Source organism: Urocampus carinirostris, chromosome 7 (assembly GCF_059441175.1).
Source record: "Urocampus carinirostris isolate Australia breed hairy pipefish chromosome 7, RoL_Ucar_1.0, whole genome shotgun sequence".
Classification (NCBI taxonomy): domain Eukaryota; kingdom Metazoa; phylum Chordata; class Actinopteri; order Syngnathiformes; family Syngnathidae; genus Urocampus; species Urocampus carinirostris.
The window spans coordinates 7,631,031-7,650,007 of record NC_142355.1 but is presented as its reverse complement, the minus strand read 5'-3'; the positions used below and the strand labels follow the sequence as shown (position 1 = coordinate 7,650,007).

Genomic DNA, 18,977 nt, shown 5'->3' with positions numbered 1-18,977 from the left:
AGAAGGGAGGAACGCTCAAAATTGAATACAAACAAGATCAATTAATCAGGGGTGTTGTACAAGAGGAAACCTACCGTAAATTCCGGACTATAAGCCGCTACTTTTTTCCCAAACTTTTAACCCTGCGGCTTATTCAGTGATGCGGACAATTTACGTAATTTTTCTAACGGCTGCCAGCGGCGCTCGAGTACAAAAGGTAAGATTTAGACTGAAACTTTTTAGCTTGTGCACAAATTAGTGTAGACATATCTTCATCATGCAAATTGCAAAAAGAAAGACACATGACGCAACATTCAAGCTAAAAGCAATCGAGCAGTCTGATAAAGAAGGAGCGAGCGAGTTGCCAGCGCGTTTTTGAATAAGGGAACGTGGGACGACGTCTATATGACAAAGTCTCTTTCCCAGACTAGAGGAAGACAACTTTGATGACGTCAGCTATGAAGAGGAAGATGAGGACGGCTTACCGTGCTCACTACAAGTGCGGCATGTTTTTTTAACAGAGCTGTGTTGCGAGCGTGTTCCTAGTAGCGTTTTGCTACCCTTCACAGGCACGGTTTGGGATGAAAGATATAATATTATTATTAAAGCTTTGAAAACTCTCTCGGTGTACCGTCTTTCTTTGTAAATATATGTAACCATGTATAATATGTATTTGCAACTGTATATCTTTGTAATGTATTCTAGAAACTTATTCTGATACGTTTTGTACGAGCAAATGAGAAAAAAGAGGCGGCGCAAACGCGGGCTGACGGGAAGTGGAGTAAAGGTGAGACGTGTTTGTGGATGCGGCTGACAATAGTGGATATATATTTTTTCCCACCCTTACCTTTGGAAATATACACTTTTTTCCTTGGATTACTTTCAACGGGCACCTGCAGGTCTGCATTAAATGTTAAGTACCGGTATTATGTTCCATTCATTTTGACGGCTGTGTTTTTTGGACTGTATCGGGTATGGGTTAATTTCGTGTTTGTATTGCGTTTTTTTCAATGTGGGCGCATGCGGCTAATATAGAGGTGCGGCTTGTGTATGTACAAAATCGATTTTCCCCCCGAAATGTGGTGGGTGCGGCTTGTAATCAGGTGCGCTTTATAGTCCGGAATTTACGGTATTCGATTTTTTTTTTTTGCTAACAAATGCATCTCCCCACCGACGCACCTTCTTGTTCCTCTTGATCTTGGTGATGAGCAGGAATTCGTCAAAGAGGAAGAGGTAGACGTCGATGAACTTGGCGTTCTCTGGGGAAGAGATGTTCTGTGAGACGGCGTGAGAGCGCCCCCTAAGCCAGTTTCGGGCGCACCTGTGAGCACCAGCTTGCCGTCGTGCAGCAGACTCCGGTGCGAGATGAGATTCTCCAAGGTCACCGCCTTCAGCAGATGCTTCACTGTCTGAAGGCAAACAAGACGGAGCAGCCTCAGATTCGGAGCCCATAACGCATGTCTGTATTCCATGAAAAGCGAGGCTGAATGATTTAAAGGGACACTTTGTAATACTTGACCACTTTTTCGTGTATCTGAACGCAGCAAGATGGCGGACAATCATGTCCGCTCCCTTTAAGTGAGCCTCATGTTATGAAAAATAATCAAATTTCTTGACCTTGACCTGCAAGCCATGTTCCCTCTATGCTGCGCACGTGCGCAATTGCGCACTACCCAGAGCTTTTCCGCGCACAAGAAAATCTAGCCAGCTCACAAAAATCAGGGCTCGAAATTGCTAAGTAAGAAGCGAATTAGGTCAAGGTTACAGTGCATGAAGGTAAAAATATAAGGGTTCCCCTGACGTTGTGTTCCATATGCGGTATTTGGAAGTCAAGGTCGAAGTGGAACGAAGTTGTGTAAAGTCAGTAGAGTTTTGAGAACCGGCTTCTTCGGCTCGGCTCACTAAAAAGTACCGGCTCTTTCGGGTCACACAGCTCTTCAGGTCGTTTTTGCTTCTTTAATCCCAACATGACCAAATATTATGTAAAATGTGCACAAAATGACTTAAAGGGGGAATAGAACAAAAAAGAAAAAAATACCAAAATAAAAAAGTAGTGAAAAGCTGAGGAAAAAAAACAAAGAGAAAAAAGAAGGAAAAATTCAGAAAAAAGCCAGAAAAAAAGAAAAGAAAGAAACAAAGGAAAAAAGTAGATAGAGAACAAAAAGAAAAAAGTAACAGCTCGGAAAAAATAAACAATAAGATTTTTTTTTAAAGGAATTAAAAAAAAAATAGAAAAAAACAGGGAAAAAGAAGAACAAGTTTGTGTTGCATTCAAATAATTTCCAATTATACCAAGTCAATCTTGTTGTCAACATTGTACTTCCACTAAAAAATGTGATTAAATACAGTTGTGTATCGTGCAACCGACTAAATAAGCCCTCAAAAATGTTAGTAGTATGCGACAAAAGATACAGGGAAAAAAAAGAAATGGAAATCTTGTGAAAGAATTGTTGTAAAAACAAATGACGTTTGTAGGCCGTACAACCTTTGCATTAATACATTAGTCAATTCATTCAAAAGTGAAAACATTTTTTGCATTGCCAGAAACTCAGCATAATGTAACGTGATGTCAAGTTTTGGACATGTTTGATAACGACTTAGTTGCCACAGTTGGGATTGCTGTTGCTCAGTGTTGTTTCAAGCGTTGCTCACCGACTTTGTGTGAACGCTCAGACCCGTGGAAAATTACAGGGAACATTGCCTACAAGCATTTAAATCATTGATGTTTGTAAATGATTGAAGTTTTTAACCACTAGGAGGCACAAAATAACACAAGCATTGTACCCTTATTGATTGCTTTAAGAAGTATTAAAAATTAACACTTATATTCAAAAAAGGAAATACAACACACTGCCTGACATGACGCAGCTTACAAGGTAAACGCAATTGAGCAGTCCGATAAAGAAGGAAACAGAGCTACTGCACGCAAACTTTACCTTGCGAGCGTGTTGCTAGCATGTTTTTGAATAAGGGAGCGTGGGACGAAGTTTATATGATAAAGTCTCTTTCCCATACTAAACGAGGTCAACTTTGATGACGTCAGTTATAGGGAGGAAGATGAGAAAGGTTTACCGTGATTTCTACATATACGGTATGTTTTTTTTAACAGACCCGTTAACTGTATTGCGAGCGTGTTGTTAGTAGCGTTTTGCTACCCTTCACAGGCACGGTTTGGGATGAAAGTTATAATACTATTATTAAAGCTTTGAAAACTCTCTCGGTGTACCTTCTTTCTTTGTAAATATGTGTAACCATGTATAATATGTATTTGCAACTGTATATTTTTGTAATGTATTTATTTTAGAGACTTATTCTGATAAGTCTTGCACTGACCAATTAAAAAAAAGGGGCGTAACAGACGCGGGGAATGACGGGAAGTGGGGACCGGTAAAGGTGAGTGTTTGTGGACACGGCAGACAATACAGGGATCAGAATTTTCCGCGGCTCCGCGGATTTCCGCTGTTTTTGAACCCCAACGGCATTCCGACTTTTTCACTTTTTCTCTTGCGTAGCAAACAAATTCAAAATCCGACTGTCTCACTCTTTCCTTTATTGCTCTGGCGCACCCTGGCGGCCGTTAGAAAAATTGGCCGCATTGTTGCTCAAGCTGCAGGGACTGAACTGCATTTGAACTTATCTTGCAGTATTTACAAAAAAATCAGTTATGTGGGCAAATTATTTTAATCTTCTAAAAATGTTACTTAAATGATAAATATAAGCATGGTTTTGGACAAGTAAGTTGCCTAAAACCCAGGAGCTTGGGGGGTTGTGGGGTGGGGGGGGTTGTAGTGTTGGCTCCGCCCTGCTTTATTCCTGGACCCTGGCTATTTCAGCTGAAAATGAAAATCTCCATTCTGATCCCTGACAATAGTGGATATATATTTTTCTCACCATTACCTTTAGAAATATACACTTTTTTTCCTTGGATTACTTTCAACGGGACCCGGACTCTGCAGGTCTGCATCAAACCTTAAGTACCGGTATCATTTTCCGTAATTTTGCTGGCTGTGGTTTTTGAACTGTGTACTGTTAAAATCAGTTAAAATCGCGGGACTCAAAGTAGGGTTTGGGTAAATTTTGTGATTGTGTTACATGTTTTAATGTAGGCGCATGCGGCTTATCTACAGGTGCGGCTTGCATGAGTACAAAAGCGGTTATCCTCTTAAAATGTTGTGGATGCGGCTTATAATCAGGTGCGCTCTATAGTCCGGAATTTACGGTAGGTCAGAGTGTTGCAAAATCAGGAATGGATTAGAAGTATCGGTACGTGAAGGCAGTCTTTAATGCTACGAGTGGCCCTCTGGTAGCCATATGTGACCTGATCTACCGAAATGAGTTAGAGGCAAAAATCAAATTTGGGTATCAATGAAAAGTATAAGAAATGTGCTTTAAAATGATACTATAGGTAAGGCTTTATGATCGACTATTTTGAAGACATGACCATTTGAATGAAGGCCTTCCATCCACCCTTTTCTGATCAAAACCTTGAGAAAAATCACGTTTAAAATGGTCTTTGTTTTTTGGTGTGATGTCATTCAAATGTTTTTACAGTTAAAGGGATAGTCCAACTCTAAAGTGTAATTTTAACAAAAGCATTGTACACATAAAAAAAGAATATGGCCAGACTGAGACATTTCAGCACATATTGATTTAAATACACAATAAGAACTACCGTAAATTCCGGACTATAGAGCGCACCTGATTATAAGCCGCACCAACCACATTTTAAGAGGAAAACCGATTTTGTACATACACAAGCCGCACCTGTATATAAGCCGCACGCGCCCACATTTAAACATGTAACACAAACACAAAATTAACCCAAACCCGACTTCAAGTCCCGCGATTGAAACTAAATGTCCTTCATTCAAGTCCACAGTACAAAAATCACAGCCGGCAAAATGAACGGAAAAGGATATCGGTACTTAAGGTTTGATGCAGACCTGCAGAGTCTGGGTCCCGTTGAAAGTAATCCAAGGAAAAAAGTGTATATTTCCAAAGGTAAGGGTGGGAAAAATATATCAGATGAACACATTTACTCACGCAACTCCTTTTTCTTCAACCAACTTTTTACCCCCTCTTCTTTCCTTGTCTGTCCCTCACCTTCAGCGGTCCCCACTTAAACTCGGCACCCCGCGTTTTTTCCGCCACTCCTTTTTCGTTCACATGTGCAAAACATATCGGAATAAGTGTCTAAAATAAATACAAATAAATACATTACGAAAATATACAGTTGCAAATACATATTATACATGGGTTACACATATTTACAAAGAAAGACGGTACACTGAGAGAGTTTTTAAAGCTTTAATAATAATAATATAGCAAAACTGTGCCTGTGACTGGGCAGTTAATGGTAGCAACACTCTGGCGCCGCTGGCGGCCGTTAGAAATATTACATAAATTGGCCGCATCACTGAATAAGCCGCAGGGTTGAAAGTTAGGGAAAAAAAGTAGCGGCTTATAGTCTGGAATTTACTGTAATTTTGTTTTCTAAAATCAGGAAATTTGAACTTTAATTTGCCGTTTGTGATACTTTCCCTATTTATGAGGATTATGAAACTCGGCGAATGTGTTTGAAAGTCATATCTTTCAAATAGCAAATCAAATGTATTGAATGATATTTTTTTCATTATTTTCCTTGTTTTTTCTCAGTTATCTGTGTGTAGCCAAAAATGGAACACAGCTCCTTGCAGCTCATTCTGGCAGAGTGGCTCACATTTAACAATCAAATGAGAAATCGTGATAAAGGGTCCACATTGATTTTCATTTGACGCCGATTTTGGGAGGGCAGTAGTACCTCTCCAACAGTATGCAAGTATCGGCCGTCAGGATTGACCAACCTACCTCAGGGACAAAGGCCCGCTTGTCCCGCTCCCACAATGGCAGCCACACCAGCGCATCTCTCAGTTGCTTGACCTTCTGGTAGTTGTCCAACCATTTCACCTTGCCCTCCAGGTCACCTTGAGGAAAAGGCAACATAATTGATCACAAAAATGGCTCGGCAGGGGTTGAGTATGCATTCAATACATTGGCACGTAAAAGCTACAGTCATGAGACAGAAATCAGGGAAGGCATTATGGAAATATATTTTAAAAAAAACAACTTGACAATTCTGGGTTTTCCTTTTCAAAATTGCTGAATTGCACATTATATTAAGAACTTAATACAAACAATGTGTAAAGGAATACTGTGATGAGCGCAGGCTTGGGGATTAAAGCAATTCATGTAACGGTGTGACATAATTGGTATACAGTAGGCATGTAACTGTATTCCCTTACAGTAACATATAAACTTATTCAAATTACAGGTATATCGGTCTACCGAAGTGCAAAATCAAGAGCCTTCAGCTGGTACAAAATACTGCAGCGAGGCTTTTAACTAAGACAAGAAAGTTTGATCACATTACCCTGATTTTAGCTAACTTGCATTGGCTCCCTGTTAGCCTAAGATGTGATTTCAAAGTTCTCTTGGTATTATACAAAATAATACTTGGACTTGCTCCTTCATATCATTCAGATTTAACTTCCCCCTATGTTCCGGTCCGGTGCCTTTGCTCTGAAAATGCTGGTCTACTCGTGATCCCAAGAGCCAAGAAGAAATCCATAGGTTCGAGGCCCTGGTGCTTCCCCCCGAGGATCGATCTGCAACCTAATCTAAGCTTAACTTTTTTCCCCTGTTTTTCTTTTGAAGGCACATGTGATTGATCAATACCAGTGATGATGTCTCTGTGTTTAGGAGACAGAGTGCAATAAGGAGGACACAAAGAAATGAGTCAAATCATGTAAAGGAACCAAATTTTGACTCATTTGCATGATACTGACGGCCAATGTTCCCTATAAGCTGCGTGTGTGCACAATTGCGCACTACCCAGAGCTTATTTTGCGCACAAGAAAATCTTGCCAGCTCACAAAAATTAGGGCTCGAAATTGCTAATTAAAAAGCGGATTAAGTCAAAGTTACAGTGCATGAATGTAAAAATACACGGGTTCCCCTGACGCTGTGTTCTGAATGCAGTATTTTGAAGTCAATGTCGAAGTAAAACGAAGTTGAGTAAAGTCAGTAGAGTTTTTCGAGACCCGGTCTCTTTAGCTCGGCTCACTAAAAATAACCGTCTCTTTCGGGTACCAAACGGCTCTTCGGGTTGTTTTTGCTTCTTTAATCCCTACATGACCAAATATTATGTAAAACTATGCACAAAATGACAAAGGAAGGGCGGGAATAGAACAAAAAAGAAAAAAATACCAAAATGAAAAAGTAGTGAAAAGCTGAGAAAAAAAGAAAAAGGAAAAAAAGGAAACATTCAGAAAAAAGCCAGAAAAAAAGAAAATGAAAAACAAATAAAGGAAAAAAAAAATAGAGAACAAAAAGAAAAAAGTGACAGCTAGGAAAAAATAAACACAATGAGATTTTTTTAAAAGGAATTTTAAAAAAGTACAAAAAAAACAGGGAAAAAGAAGAAAAAGTTTGTATTGCATTCAAATAATTTCCAATTATACCAAGTCAATCTTGTTGCCAACATTGTACTTCCACTAAAAAATGTGATTGAATGCAGTCCTGTATCGTGCAACCGACTAAATAAGCCCCCCAAAATGTTAGCATTATGCGACAAAAGATACCAGGAAAAAAGAGAAATGAGAATCTTGTGAAAGAATTGTAAAAACAAATGACGTTTGTTGGCCCTGCAACCTTTGCAATCGTACATTAGTCAATTCATTCAAAAGTGAAAAATAATTTTGCACTGCCGGAAACTCAGCAAAATTTAACGTGATGTCAAGTTTTGGACATGTTTGATATTGATTTAGTTGCCTCACTTGGGATTGCCGTTGCTCACTGTTGTTTCAAGCGTTGCTCACCGACTTTGTGTGAACGCTCAGACCCGTAAGGAAAATTAGAGGGAACATTGCTGTTGGCTCTAACGTTTATAATATAGTAGTACTTTTTTTTTTAAATTATTGACATATTCATTCTGCACATCACAGAAATGGTAATTTAGTATTTTGATTAAAGCAACAACAACAAAATTGAGAACCTTTTCGAAGTCAGAAGAGCCAGCTCTTAGTGAGCTGAGCCGAAAGACACACTTCCTTAATAAGAGCTGGAATTCACATTACCAACCATCGGCATTAAGTGAATTTCCGCACAGAAGGAACCATTTACGTTTAAATTACAGGGTAACACAATCCTTTTACCTCTGTGCATTAATGCGGATGCACATTTCTCATGGGATAATTTGTTGTTGCGAAGCACTGTGGACTTGTAGCACACAGAGGAATGATACAAGCAGAAACTGGGCTAATGCAATTATTTTTAAAATTAAGTAACTAACAACCAGGGTTGGGTAGGGTTACTTGAACTGGATTACTTTCAATTACTTTTGGATGACTCCAATACCAACTATGCCAATAAAAGACAAAAGAAACTAAATATGAATAAAATAGATCATGGCGGCGCCCCTGTTCGGCTGCGGCTGCATCGGCTCGCAACAGTTTTTTACACTTCGGCCATAAGACCCAGTCTTCGACTCAGTTTTGACGGCGCACAAAGTCGGCTCGAACTGCAGATTAAGATACGATCGCAGTTTTTTTTTGCTGGATATGCGATCATCCAGACATCAAGCGCTCGGTGCTACGACCACTCGGGAGTGTTTATTAGCCACGGACTGCTATGTCAACAAGACCCAGCGGCCTACAAAGCAGCGAAGCAGAGTGGCAAGACAGCGGTGTGACCGCCGGACGAGGAAGCGAGGTTGTCGGGCCGGGCTAACAGCTAGGCTAAAGGCTAAACCCTGCAAAACGCCTCTCCCATCCATTCTCCAACGTTCGCTCTCTGGACAATAAACTGGACCATTTAACAACTGATAGTGGCATCGAACCGCGAGATGACGAACTGCTGCGCTAAAATTCTGACGAAGACATGGTTAATCTTATCTATCCCGGCTGACGGTCAAAGAAACTGTGCGGGTCAGATGTATTGACATTTCGTTCTGTATACACGTGTATACGAATGACAATAAAGTAAATCTGAATCTGAATTATGACTCACAACACGTGATAAGCTTTCTCTCCTGGCTTTGATCTCTTTGATCTCCGGCAAAACTAACATAAAATGCGACAGAAACAAAATGAAAAAAATTCCAAACAGCTTGCCAACATCATTTTGGCCGTTCCATGTATTCCGTTACTCCCCAAGCCTGCACAAAATTGAGTCATTTTATTCATATTTAGTTTCTTTTGTCTTTTATTAACATATTTGGTATTGGAGTAATCCAAAAGTCATTGAAAGTAATCCAGTTAAAGTAACCCTACCCAACCCTGCTTGTGTAGAACATGCACCCAGACGGAGTTCTTATTTGGGTACAAAAAAAATATGTGTTCTAAACGTTTACAGCCCGTGAGTTGTTCTGATCTTTGAGCCTTTCACAACGTCATCATGTCCCAACAATTTGGCTGGGCATACCTGCCTCTTAAATTACGGGTGTGACTGCATGCTAACAGATTAGAGCCCATGAAGATTATTATTTTTTTATTTTTTTTTAAAAACTTATAAAACACTCCTTGCCACTGAGCCAAGCTACTCTGCCATTCTTTAAGTATTATTAGACATGCAAGGCCAGTTTTGAGGTGTGTGCTGGCTTGTTTTGGAGTGTTGCCAAGGTGTCGCTATCAGGTGAGCACGCCAAACGATTCACGACCAGTGAAAGTGTTGACAACTGAGCTCGTGCGACCGGTTTTTAAAAATTAGAACTATCTAACTGACGATCATTTTTACATTTTCAACGTGTCCCTTCTCCATCAAGTTCATCAATCTGTTGGTAGTGTTATTGAGCTAAATGTCCCATCGCTTTCCATTTCTTGTCGACATGATGTACAATTCAAATAAATCGGATAAATTAGATATTATGTTTTTGTTTCAGCAAAGAATATTTCTTTAAATGCGTACTATCAAGCCATCTGCCTAATCCTATCAAATAGCAAGAACCAATATTAGAAACTCCTTTAACTTGTCTCAGGCAAAATTCTAGATTATCAGCCATCAGCTCAATGGCCTCCAAGTGAGTTGGACGAAAACCAAGTTCATGTATGTTGGTGATGGACCAGATCCACCTCCCATCCAAATTGGTAGCGACATCGTAGAGCCTGTCAAGAGCTTTGTGTATCTGGGGTCCATGGTGACACACAATGGGGACCTAAAACCAGAGATTCTCCGCAGAAGAGCCCTGGCAGCATCTGCTCTGCAGTCTCTCTGGAAACCACTCTGGCGGCACCAGACCATCGCACGCAAGACGAAGCTCCGCATTTACAACCTCGCCGTACTCTCTATCCTGCTTTATGGCTCAGAAACATGGCCCCTGAACGACACCCTGGCCACAAGAATCGACGGTTTTGATAGCAGGGCTCTCAGAACCACCGAGAACATCATGTGGCCCCAACGAGTCTCCAATAAAGAGCTTAGAGCCCGCACGTGCCAGCCCCAAGCATCTTCCTTGGTCGCACAACGCCGCACCCGCTGGTTTGGCCATGTCCTTCGTCTACCACCAGACCATCCGACACGAGCCATTCTCCAGTTTGACCCAAAGGCAGCAGGCTGGAGACGACCACGAGGGAAACCCCGCACTCGATGGCTCGACGTCGTTGCGGGCGACCTCCAACAACACGGAGTTGCTGTAGAGGATGCAGAACAGCTGGCACAAGACCGCCAGCATTGGAAAAACCTGGTTCATCTGGTCGGCTCAACGCACAGGGACGGGACCCCCGACCTTCGCTGGAGCAATAATCAATCAATAATCAGCTCAATCAGAAATTAATTTTTTCAACGATAGAAATGAGCAAAATACATTAAATCAGCAAAATTCCGGACTACAGGATGCTATTTTTTGCCACATTTTAAACACTGCGGCTTTAAAAACAGTGCAGTTTTCGTGGCGGCACTGAGAAAAAAAAAACCACACATTTTTTTTTATATATATCAGGGGTCGGCAACTTATGACACGCATGCCACTGCTGGCACGCGAGGGGTTAACCAGTGGCACGCAAGTGCACCGCAAAATAATGTTTTTATTTTTAAAGCACATTTACCTGAAATTTAAACATTTCAGACGTGCGCCGTGTTGTTTAGAAGCTCTACGGTCCCGCCCCTACTCCTCTGCTCCGTTTGTGAGCATGTTTCCGCGCAGCACCGAGGAGCGATCCGTGTTTTAACACAGCCAACGAAACACAGGCGCGCGATAAACGAATGAATCATGACGGCTCCACAAATAATATATATACACATATATATATAAATATGGAAACTCATACAATCTATCATCATTGTTGAGACACTTTATGATGAAAACCCATAGAACAAACTGCAGACACCCCAAATCTCCAGCAAAGCAGCAGGAGCAATTTGATATGGTGGGTCTGGGTGGATCTGTGCACACACAGCGAGCACACTTCTTTCTTTCTCTTGCCCAGCGTCGTCTGCGTCAAAGGTAAATACATACGTTGGTTCCTTGTTTACAGTATTGTGTGACATTTTTACTCAATAACTTTGCTCACACCTTGTTTTGCAACTATTATGATTAAAATGACGGCCTCAACATCCTAAATCCATTTGGGAGGGAGACAAATTTGAAGTGGCATATTTGTTGACAATGGACACAGGCTCAGGTATTACCATCATTTAATAGATTTGATGAATTCATCTAACGACACACAGTGAAATTAAATATGCGGAAGAATTAAGCTTTTATCTGGAGAGCGTGTTTGGCAGTTTTGTGGAATTTTGTGAAATGTGTGGGGAAAAAATATAAATATTATATATATCAGGGGTGTCAAACAGGCGCCCCGCGGGCTGGATCGGGCCAGATAAGGGACTGAATCCGGCCCACGAGATAACGCTGAGAGAAGTGCAAGAGAAAAATGATCTGCAGGTTGAAACATGTCCACTTAATGTTGCCAAAGACAGGTGCCTCTCACAAATGCCTCTCCCTCTCCCTTTTTTTGGCCCAACCTTCTTTTCTCTCCCTCTCTTTTATTTCTATCCCTCTTTTTCTCTTTCTCTCTAATCTACTAGGCCAGTCCCCAAGAGAATGTTTGTTCTATTGAGTGGCCCCCCGAGTTAAAATGAGTTTGACACCCCTGATATATATATTGCTTTTAAGGCCTAGTGGGTAAATGTTGGCTCAACACCTCAAACCGGGTTCAATTTCTGTTGCATACTGTAATTTGCGATTTTGGTCGTCAATGTTTTTCGATTGATCAATGATCGCCCACCGCCAAACCCCTCATGGTGCCGCACTTTATAAAAACTATGTTTTTCCAATCTTATCGACCATATTTTGCGGTTTATGAAGGCACACTGGGTTGTAAGGCGTACTTTCAAATTCCTGGCCGATTTTTGCTTTTAAAGTGCAAAAAATACGGTATCTTTTGTTCATAGTATGACAACAACAGAACTTAATGTGTAAGTAAAACATGTCAATTTTGAATTCCTCATTATGGTAATTGGTTTGTAGTCCAGCCGTAGTGCATAATGTTTAAGAACTACAAGGCCGTTAACAAGTAACTTGCCGAGTCGACTTAAAATCAGACCGACTGGGACGAGACCTGTGAGACCAAACGATGGCATCCACATGACCGTCCCGCACTGTAAAATTCACTCCACCTTCGAGGAATTTTGAATACGCAATTTCAGTGGAAGGAGTGTTTACTCACATATTGACACGTCCACTTGCTCAGCGACCGCCTGCACGTCTCTGCTTTCTTCCTTAGTCTGGAACCTCCTGGCGATGTTCCGTAGGAGCAGCGGGTAGCGGGTCAGTCTTTGCAACGGCGCCACCAGCAGGTCGCGCAGTTGCAACCTGCGGCATTGCTTGTTGCTCTCACACCACTGGGTAGAAAAAACATGAGGGACAGGCAAAGACGCCAATAAAAAAGGGCACGGCTGCCAAAACAATAACAAACACCCGCTAGTTGAAGGTGAACCGTTATAACAATGTTCTACACATCGTATGACTAAGACCCATGAGACGAGTGTATCTTTTCAGGCTCCTTTAATCACACATTTTATCTCATCTCTCTGATTTGATTTCCCCCTATGTTCCTGCAAGGAGTCTGCGCTCGGAAAATGCCGGTCTACTCGTGACTCCGAGAGCCAAGAAGCCTGCAGGCTTGAGAGCGCGAGATAAGATCTGCAACCTCAATGGAAGTTTTTAAATCAAGGCTTAAGACACACTTCTGTTCCAAAGCTTATGATTGATGCCCACCTCATATTCTGTATTGTTCTGTCTTTTTCCGACTGCCTGCCTGGTGATACGAAGGAGAAGGACGATTTGAGATGAGTCAGCGGACCAGCATTTGACCTGAAGCATGTGAACGCCTGCATGGACCAGCTGGCAGAGATGGGAAGCTGCGTCGTGGCCGTCATAGGCTTTCTGGACTAGTTTACAGGTTGGGGGCGTTGCTGCTGTCATGCACTTTCCGGACAAACATGTTACCTAGTGTTTACTACTTTGTCTTTGTGTACTGTAATGCTAAATGTAATTCACCCTGGTCATCTTGAAAGGGGGATACCACTTGTGAGGTCCCTTCTCAAAGTTTCTCTTTTTCCTCACGCTGAGGTTTTGAGTTGTTCCTTGCTCGCATGTTGGTTTAAGATCAGGTAATTGTGTCATTGTAATCATGTGCAGTCCTTTGAGACATTTTTGTGATTAAGGGCTATATAAATAAATTTGACTTGACTTGACACATACGAGCTTGTAAGCCTCCAAAACATTACCGTAAATCTTGGACTACAGAGTGCACCTGACTAAAAGCCGCATGCACAAATTTAAAACCGAATCTCGCAGGCTAAAACGACCATATAAATGAACTGATTAACATCCATTTCTTATATTTTAAAAAAGAGAAAAGCAACACCTTGTGCTGCAATTAGGATAATCCTTTGCGTATTCTATCCGCAGCAGTCAATATCGATTAACTTGCCATTAAAATGTATGCTCGAGTGTGACAAAAAGCATTGTACATGAATGCAGCAGGTAATTACCGTGAATATAAGGACTTTTTCTCCTATTGCTGCCACACTAAAATATTCAATCAGCCAAAATCTTTAGAAATAGTCCACTTATGTCTCTTGCACATGTTTACTGCTCACCTTGCACAATGTTGACTATTTTTTTTTTGCACTATGATGACTATTTTGCACCAAATGCGTATTGCACAAACCCTTACGATTCCAAACTGTATGTGACATCCTACATGCCGACATTTCTTGTTTAAATATTGTGTCAATTATAACTATAACATTATCCTCCTTGTTTTATAACCTTATCTTCTCTGTTCCTTTATCTTCTTGGTTTTTTAACTCACTGTGAATGTGTGAAACTGGAGTGTCATGCCCAATTTCGTTGTCACAATATGTTAACCCATTTTGTAACAATGACAATAAAGGTATATTCTATTCTATTCTCATTTATGCATAATGATTTCTGTTGCACTCTTGCGTATGTTAATGCAATTGTAATTAATATTGATTGCTGCGCTACTTGATTGCGATTGACAGCTGTCCATAAAAGGAGTGTCTTAAACATGACACAATGTGTTACTTTTTGCCCCTGATCTGTAAAGACTGTGTTCTTACTCCCTAGGGACAATAGAAAATGTGTTTATCCATTAATGAACGTGATTTTTTTTAGATGGCGAGGCATTTGGCTACCAAAGGGAGTCAGTTACCCGCGCCGTTTACCAGTACTTAATTGAATTTGTTCACTTTGACATTCAGAGACCTTGGCAGAAATCGCAATGCTTGGTTTTAATCAGTCGGATTTTCCTGGTCCGCGCACCAGGTCTAAGCCAGCTGCTCGATGCCTGCCAAGGCAAACTGGGGATGCGTTGCGCCACCACGTTGACGTAGGGCCTAGATGGGCACTGCAGCTGTGGAAACTCGTTGGAAGGGAGCGGCGCGCGTCCGAAACCCTTGCAAACATCCGCAGCGCAGAGAATAAAAAGCCGCAATGTATTTAAAGCCGCAGTGATTCAAATGTGGAAATAAAAAGTAGCGTCATGTTGCTCAAAATTTACAGTACTTCGAGAATGGGCAGAACCTTTAATGTCCCTGGTGCAGTTCTTAACAAAGATACATTAGTTCCGCCTTTTGGTTCCTACCGGTATTCCCACATTCGTAAGGGCCAAGTTTACAGCTTTTTTTTTTAAAGACGCGTGGCGCTATGAGATTGAGAAGGCTGTTTTGATCCAGAGTCAGAATTTGTGAACTGTGACGCACACACATGGCCCCAGTGCCCCGCTGTACCTTGACGTAAGACCCAAAGTCCTCTCTGGGCTTGAGGCTGTCCAGATAAAGCAAGGCCGTCGAGTAGTTGAGGCAGTACTTCTGCAAGCAATGGCAAACGCTCTCCCGGAAAGTCTGCCAACAGATAGAGGCAAAAAAGATAAACGCATCATAAAAACAGATGACTTGAGCCTTTCCACGCACACAAAAACATAAGAAAACCATGCTATGGATGGGTACGTCTGCTGAAAATGAACAGAAAAAATGAGCAGTACTTAAAGTCTGCCTTTTTTAATTTCAACCACAAAACTGGGGTGGTTATAAATACACTAGTTACTGTATTTTCCAGACTACAAGGCGCACTCAAAAATCTAAAACTTGCCAGAAATATCAAAGTGCACCTTAGAACTCAATGCGCCTAATATACACCACAATACAATGGATGAATTTGAAATGCACACAGTAATAATAGGTTTTCGTAACTACATGAGGTTTTACGGTAGACTTCCGTATTGCTGCCACAAATCGCAACACATTCAATGCAACAGATTCAAACCTGGGTCGCGGCAGTGAGAGCGCCAAGACATTATTGCACTATTCATACTCACAGTTCCAGAAACACTGATTTGCACAGTGCACTCTGATAGATAAAAACAGTCTCTCTACTTCTTGTGAAAGACAGAATCAGAAAACAAAGTCTTTCAAAAAAGTACAATCCAACCTCTTACGTATGTATACGTATCAAACCAAAAAGTTATTGACGCACAGGTTTAAAAGTGGAGAGACTGTTTAACTTATTAGAATGTATTATGAAAATCTGTATTTGTGGCACCATGAGTGAAAATAGTGTAATAATTAGATACGCTCTGATGCCATTTCGTATGTCTTCTATACCACTGGTGGTCCAGTGGTAAAGTGTGAGTGGGGTTAATATGTTTAATTGCTGTTAAAAATGTCGAGAAAAGTTGTTCGAACCTCACATTGTTTATTTGCTGTCAAAAGTGTCAATAAAATTGTTCAAACTAAAACTAGTAATAATGGCAACATTCCATACACATGTTTTACGAGGAATACCTGGAATATGTCAATATGTCAACTTTACTATCAAATATTTCTAAGAATAACAACCTATGGGGTCATTTTTAATCTTACTTATGCATCTAAGGGTTAATTCGAGTGACATGCTTTAAACCGCTTGCGAAGTGTTGAGAAGCAAAGACGAGTCTGTATGATGTCCCTAGACACTGGTCTTTTTGGAGTCTTCAAATTGCCACTTTTGGAATAGCCTAGACATACAAAAATGTGCAAAATACTAATGTTTCTTTTTTCAGATTATGATGAAATTCAACCTGGGACTAGGTTATGCTTAATGTATTTGTCCTAGCCATTTTCCAGCTAAAATGCCCATGCTACACCCTGTTGCAGGCATGGTATTGCAAAATAAACAAAAAAAAAACAGGAAAGAATAAAAGCCCACAATTTATGTGTGTTCCAACATAGATTGTTCAAAGTTAGTAGCAATTGCAGTGATTATTTCACTTAGGGGAAAAATTTCAGAGTGTGACCTTTAAAATGAGACAAAAACCATCCAGATTCTCTTAAATGTTAAACAACAGCATTTGATTAACTTTGGGTACATCTTGGAATATGATTTTAGGTATATTTCGCAGTATTATCAAAATATTAAAATCAAGTAAACAGCGCCCTCGGCGAGCTTTGTTAGGGTTGCCGTCTATAAATTCTTGGGAAAATAACGCAGTGTTATGCGATTACACATTTGAACTACGTTGCATCGCACTATCGATTAGATTTTGGTTAATCGTGCAGTTTTAATTGTATATATAATTGATATAAGGGATCGACGACGGATGCAAATTATTGGTATTAAGAGGTGGCCGATAACTGATATTTGAAGCAAATATTCATTTGCTGTAAACGTTAAGACTTGGGGGTAAGACATTTTTAGTAATCTAAAAAAAACCAAAATCTGCGATCAATTCAAATAAAATAAAAAACTAATAGCTCTCTGAAAACCATCACATTAAATAAATCAGAATTTCAACACAACTAACTTGACTGATAATTTACTTAAATACAAAAACTAACAGTGCAGGAAATCAAATTAGGTTAAGCAGCAACTCGTGTTAAAGGTACAGAAAACCTAAATCGCTACCTGATTAATATTTTTTAATAATAAATAAAAATGTCAATATAACCAAAATGAATTAACTCTGAACAAAAGAAGCAAAAGGCAATGGATGTTTAAACGGAGCTCGCAAATTGAATAGTGTGGGCACTCCTGTTTTAGAGCCAGATTGACGTTATGGTAACAGCTAATCACTCAGCCTTCCTCTTCAGCGTGCTTTTTATGCTCTCCACTCACGCTTAATTGATGAAATGTTATGATAAAAAGTAATATATCAGTCTTCACCTGAACTTTTTGATTTATAAATCACCCATGCTTTTTTACCACAGCACCGATTTTTTAAAATCTCAATATTGTGAGCAGGTTGATTCACACTCAGACATCTTGTCATGAGTTTGCGGAACTGCTAATGTTTGCAGTATGCAGTGTGTGGTGGCCGGAAAGCTTTTGCTCTAGTGGCTCTGCCCATGTTGCTTATCTAATCAGAAGGTGTGTTACGAGGAGAGGCGCGAGGGAGATAAGGCATCGAAGCCTAAACAATTGGCCATACCGAATATCCCAATATTCCCAAATATCTGCGCAGATAATCGGCCCACCCAATATTCGGTCGACCTGTAAACTTAATGTATCCCTTTGCATATTTAAACATTTTTAATTTGTTTTCCTTCCACTGAAAAGAAAAGCCCTTTAATTTAAGAAAGGCTATTCATTTATTGATTCACTATCAGCAGCTAAAAAGAATAATATTCAGGTTTTGAGTGACTTTCAAGTAGTCCTCATTCATGAACGATGCCACCTTACAACTACAAACGCAAACAGGTAATTATCATGTGCCATTTTCTTGACGCTTTCCTCCCAGCAGCCAGCTTGGTTCGTCACGTCATGTTTTCTTGTTCATCACAGCTGAGTGCTTGCACGCAAAGCTCGGGACTGCTGGCGCAGTTTTTTCCCGTCCCTCCCTGATGCTGTCACAATAATGTCTGTGTGAACAGTCTCGCACACAACGGAGAGTCACTCAAGGCTATTGAAAAAGTTTCAATGACTTCAAAAGCTTGAGGGAGCGGCCTGTGGGAAGTCTGCACAGTCCGTTTGATGTTTGACTCAACGGGGGCATTCTATTTGACTTTTGTCCATTATTATGTGCATTATTGAACATGCAGCAGCAGAAATCAAAGGAAGTCCGACAATCAGAACACAGTCAAAATGTTACGCTGATGATTTTGAGTACAGTGGAACCTCGGTTCTCGACCATAATCCGTTCCAGAACCCTGTTCGAAAACCGATTCATTCGATCACCCGAAAATTTTTTTCCCATTAAAAATAATGTAAATCGTTCAAATCCGTTCCAACACCCTGAATGTTTATCTTGAATGTTTAACGTAAAGCTAACCTAGCCTAATCGTACGTTCGCGTTATCGTAATCTTCCGTACGAAAGATTACGCTAACATAAAGGTGTAAAAATTTAAAAAAAGGATAAAGAAAAGAATTATGAATAGGATTTCTTACCTTTGTGGTGGTCAGCAGAAGGCGCAGGTGGACGGTGGGGAGAGAAAAATCATCAAAAGTTTTTCAACCTCT

General features: G+C 40.5%; 1 protein-coding gene across 2 annotated transcripts in view; it reads right to left on the bottom strand.

Moving 5' to 3' along the window:
- Window positions 1–18,977, bottom strand: part of plekhg7 (pleckstrin homology domain containing, family G (with RhoGef domain) member 7) — a 44,260-nt gene that overhangs the window by 7,189 nt on the left and 18,094 nt on the right. For both annotated transcript variants that reach the window (XM_088339628.1, XM_088339627.1), the window contains exons 10-14: window positions 15,274–15,387; window positions 12,681–12,855; window positions 5,827–5,942; window positions 1,301–1,388; window positions 1,159–1,238 (exon numbers count right to left, since the gene is read on the bottom strand). In XM_088339628.1, the coding sequence (XP_088195754.1) occupies window positions 1,159–1,238; window positions 1,301–1,388; window positions 5,827–5,942; window positions 12,681–12,855; window positions 15,274–15,387 (573 nt within the window). The remainder of the gene's footprint in view (window positions 1–1,158; window positions 1,239–1,300; window positions 1,389–5,826; window positions 5,943–12,680; window positions 12,856–15,273; window positions 15,388–18,977) is intronic.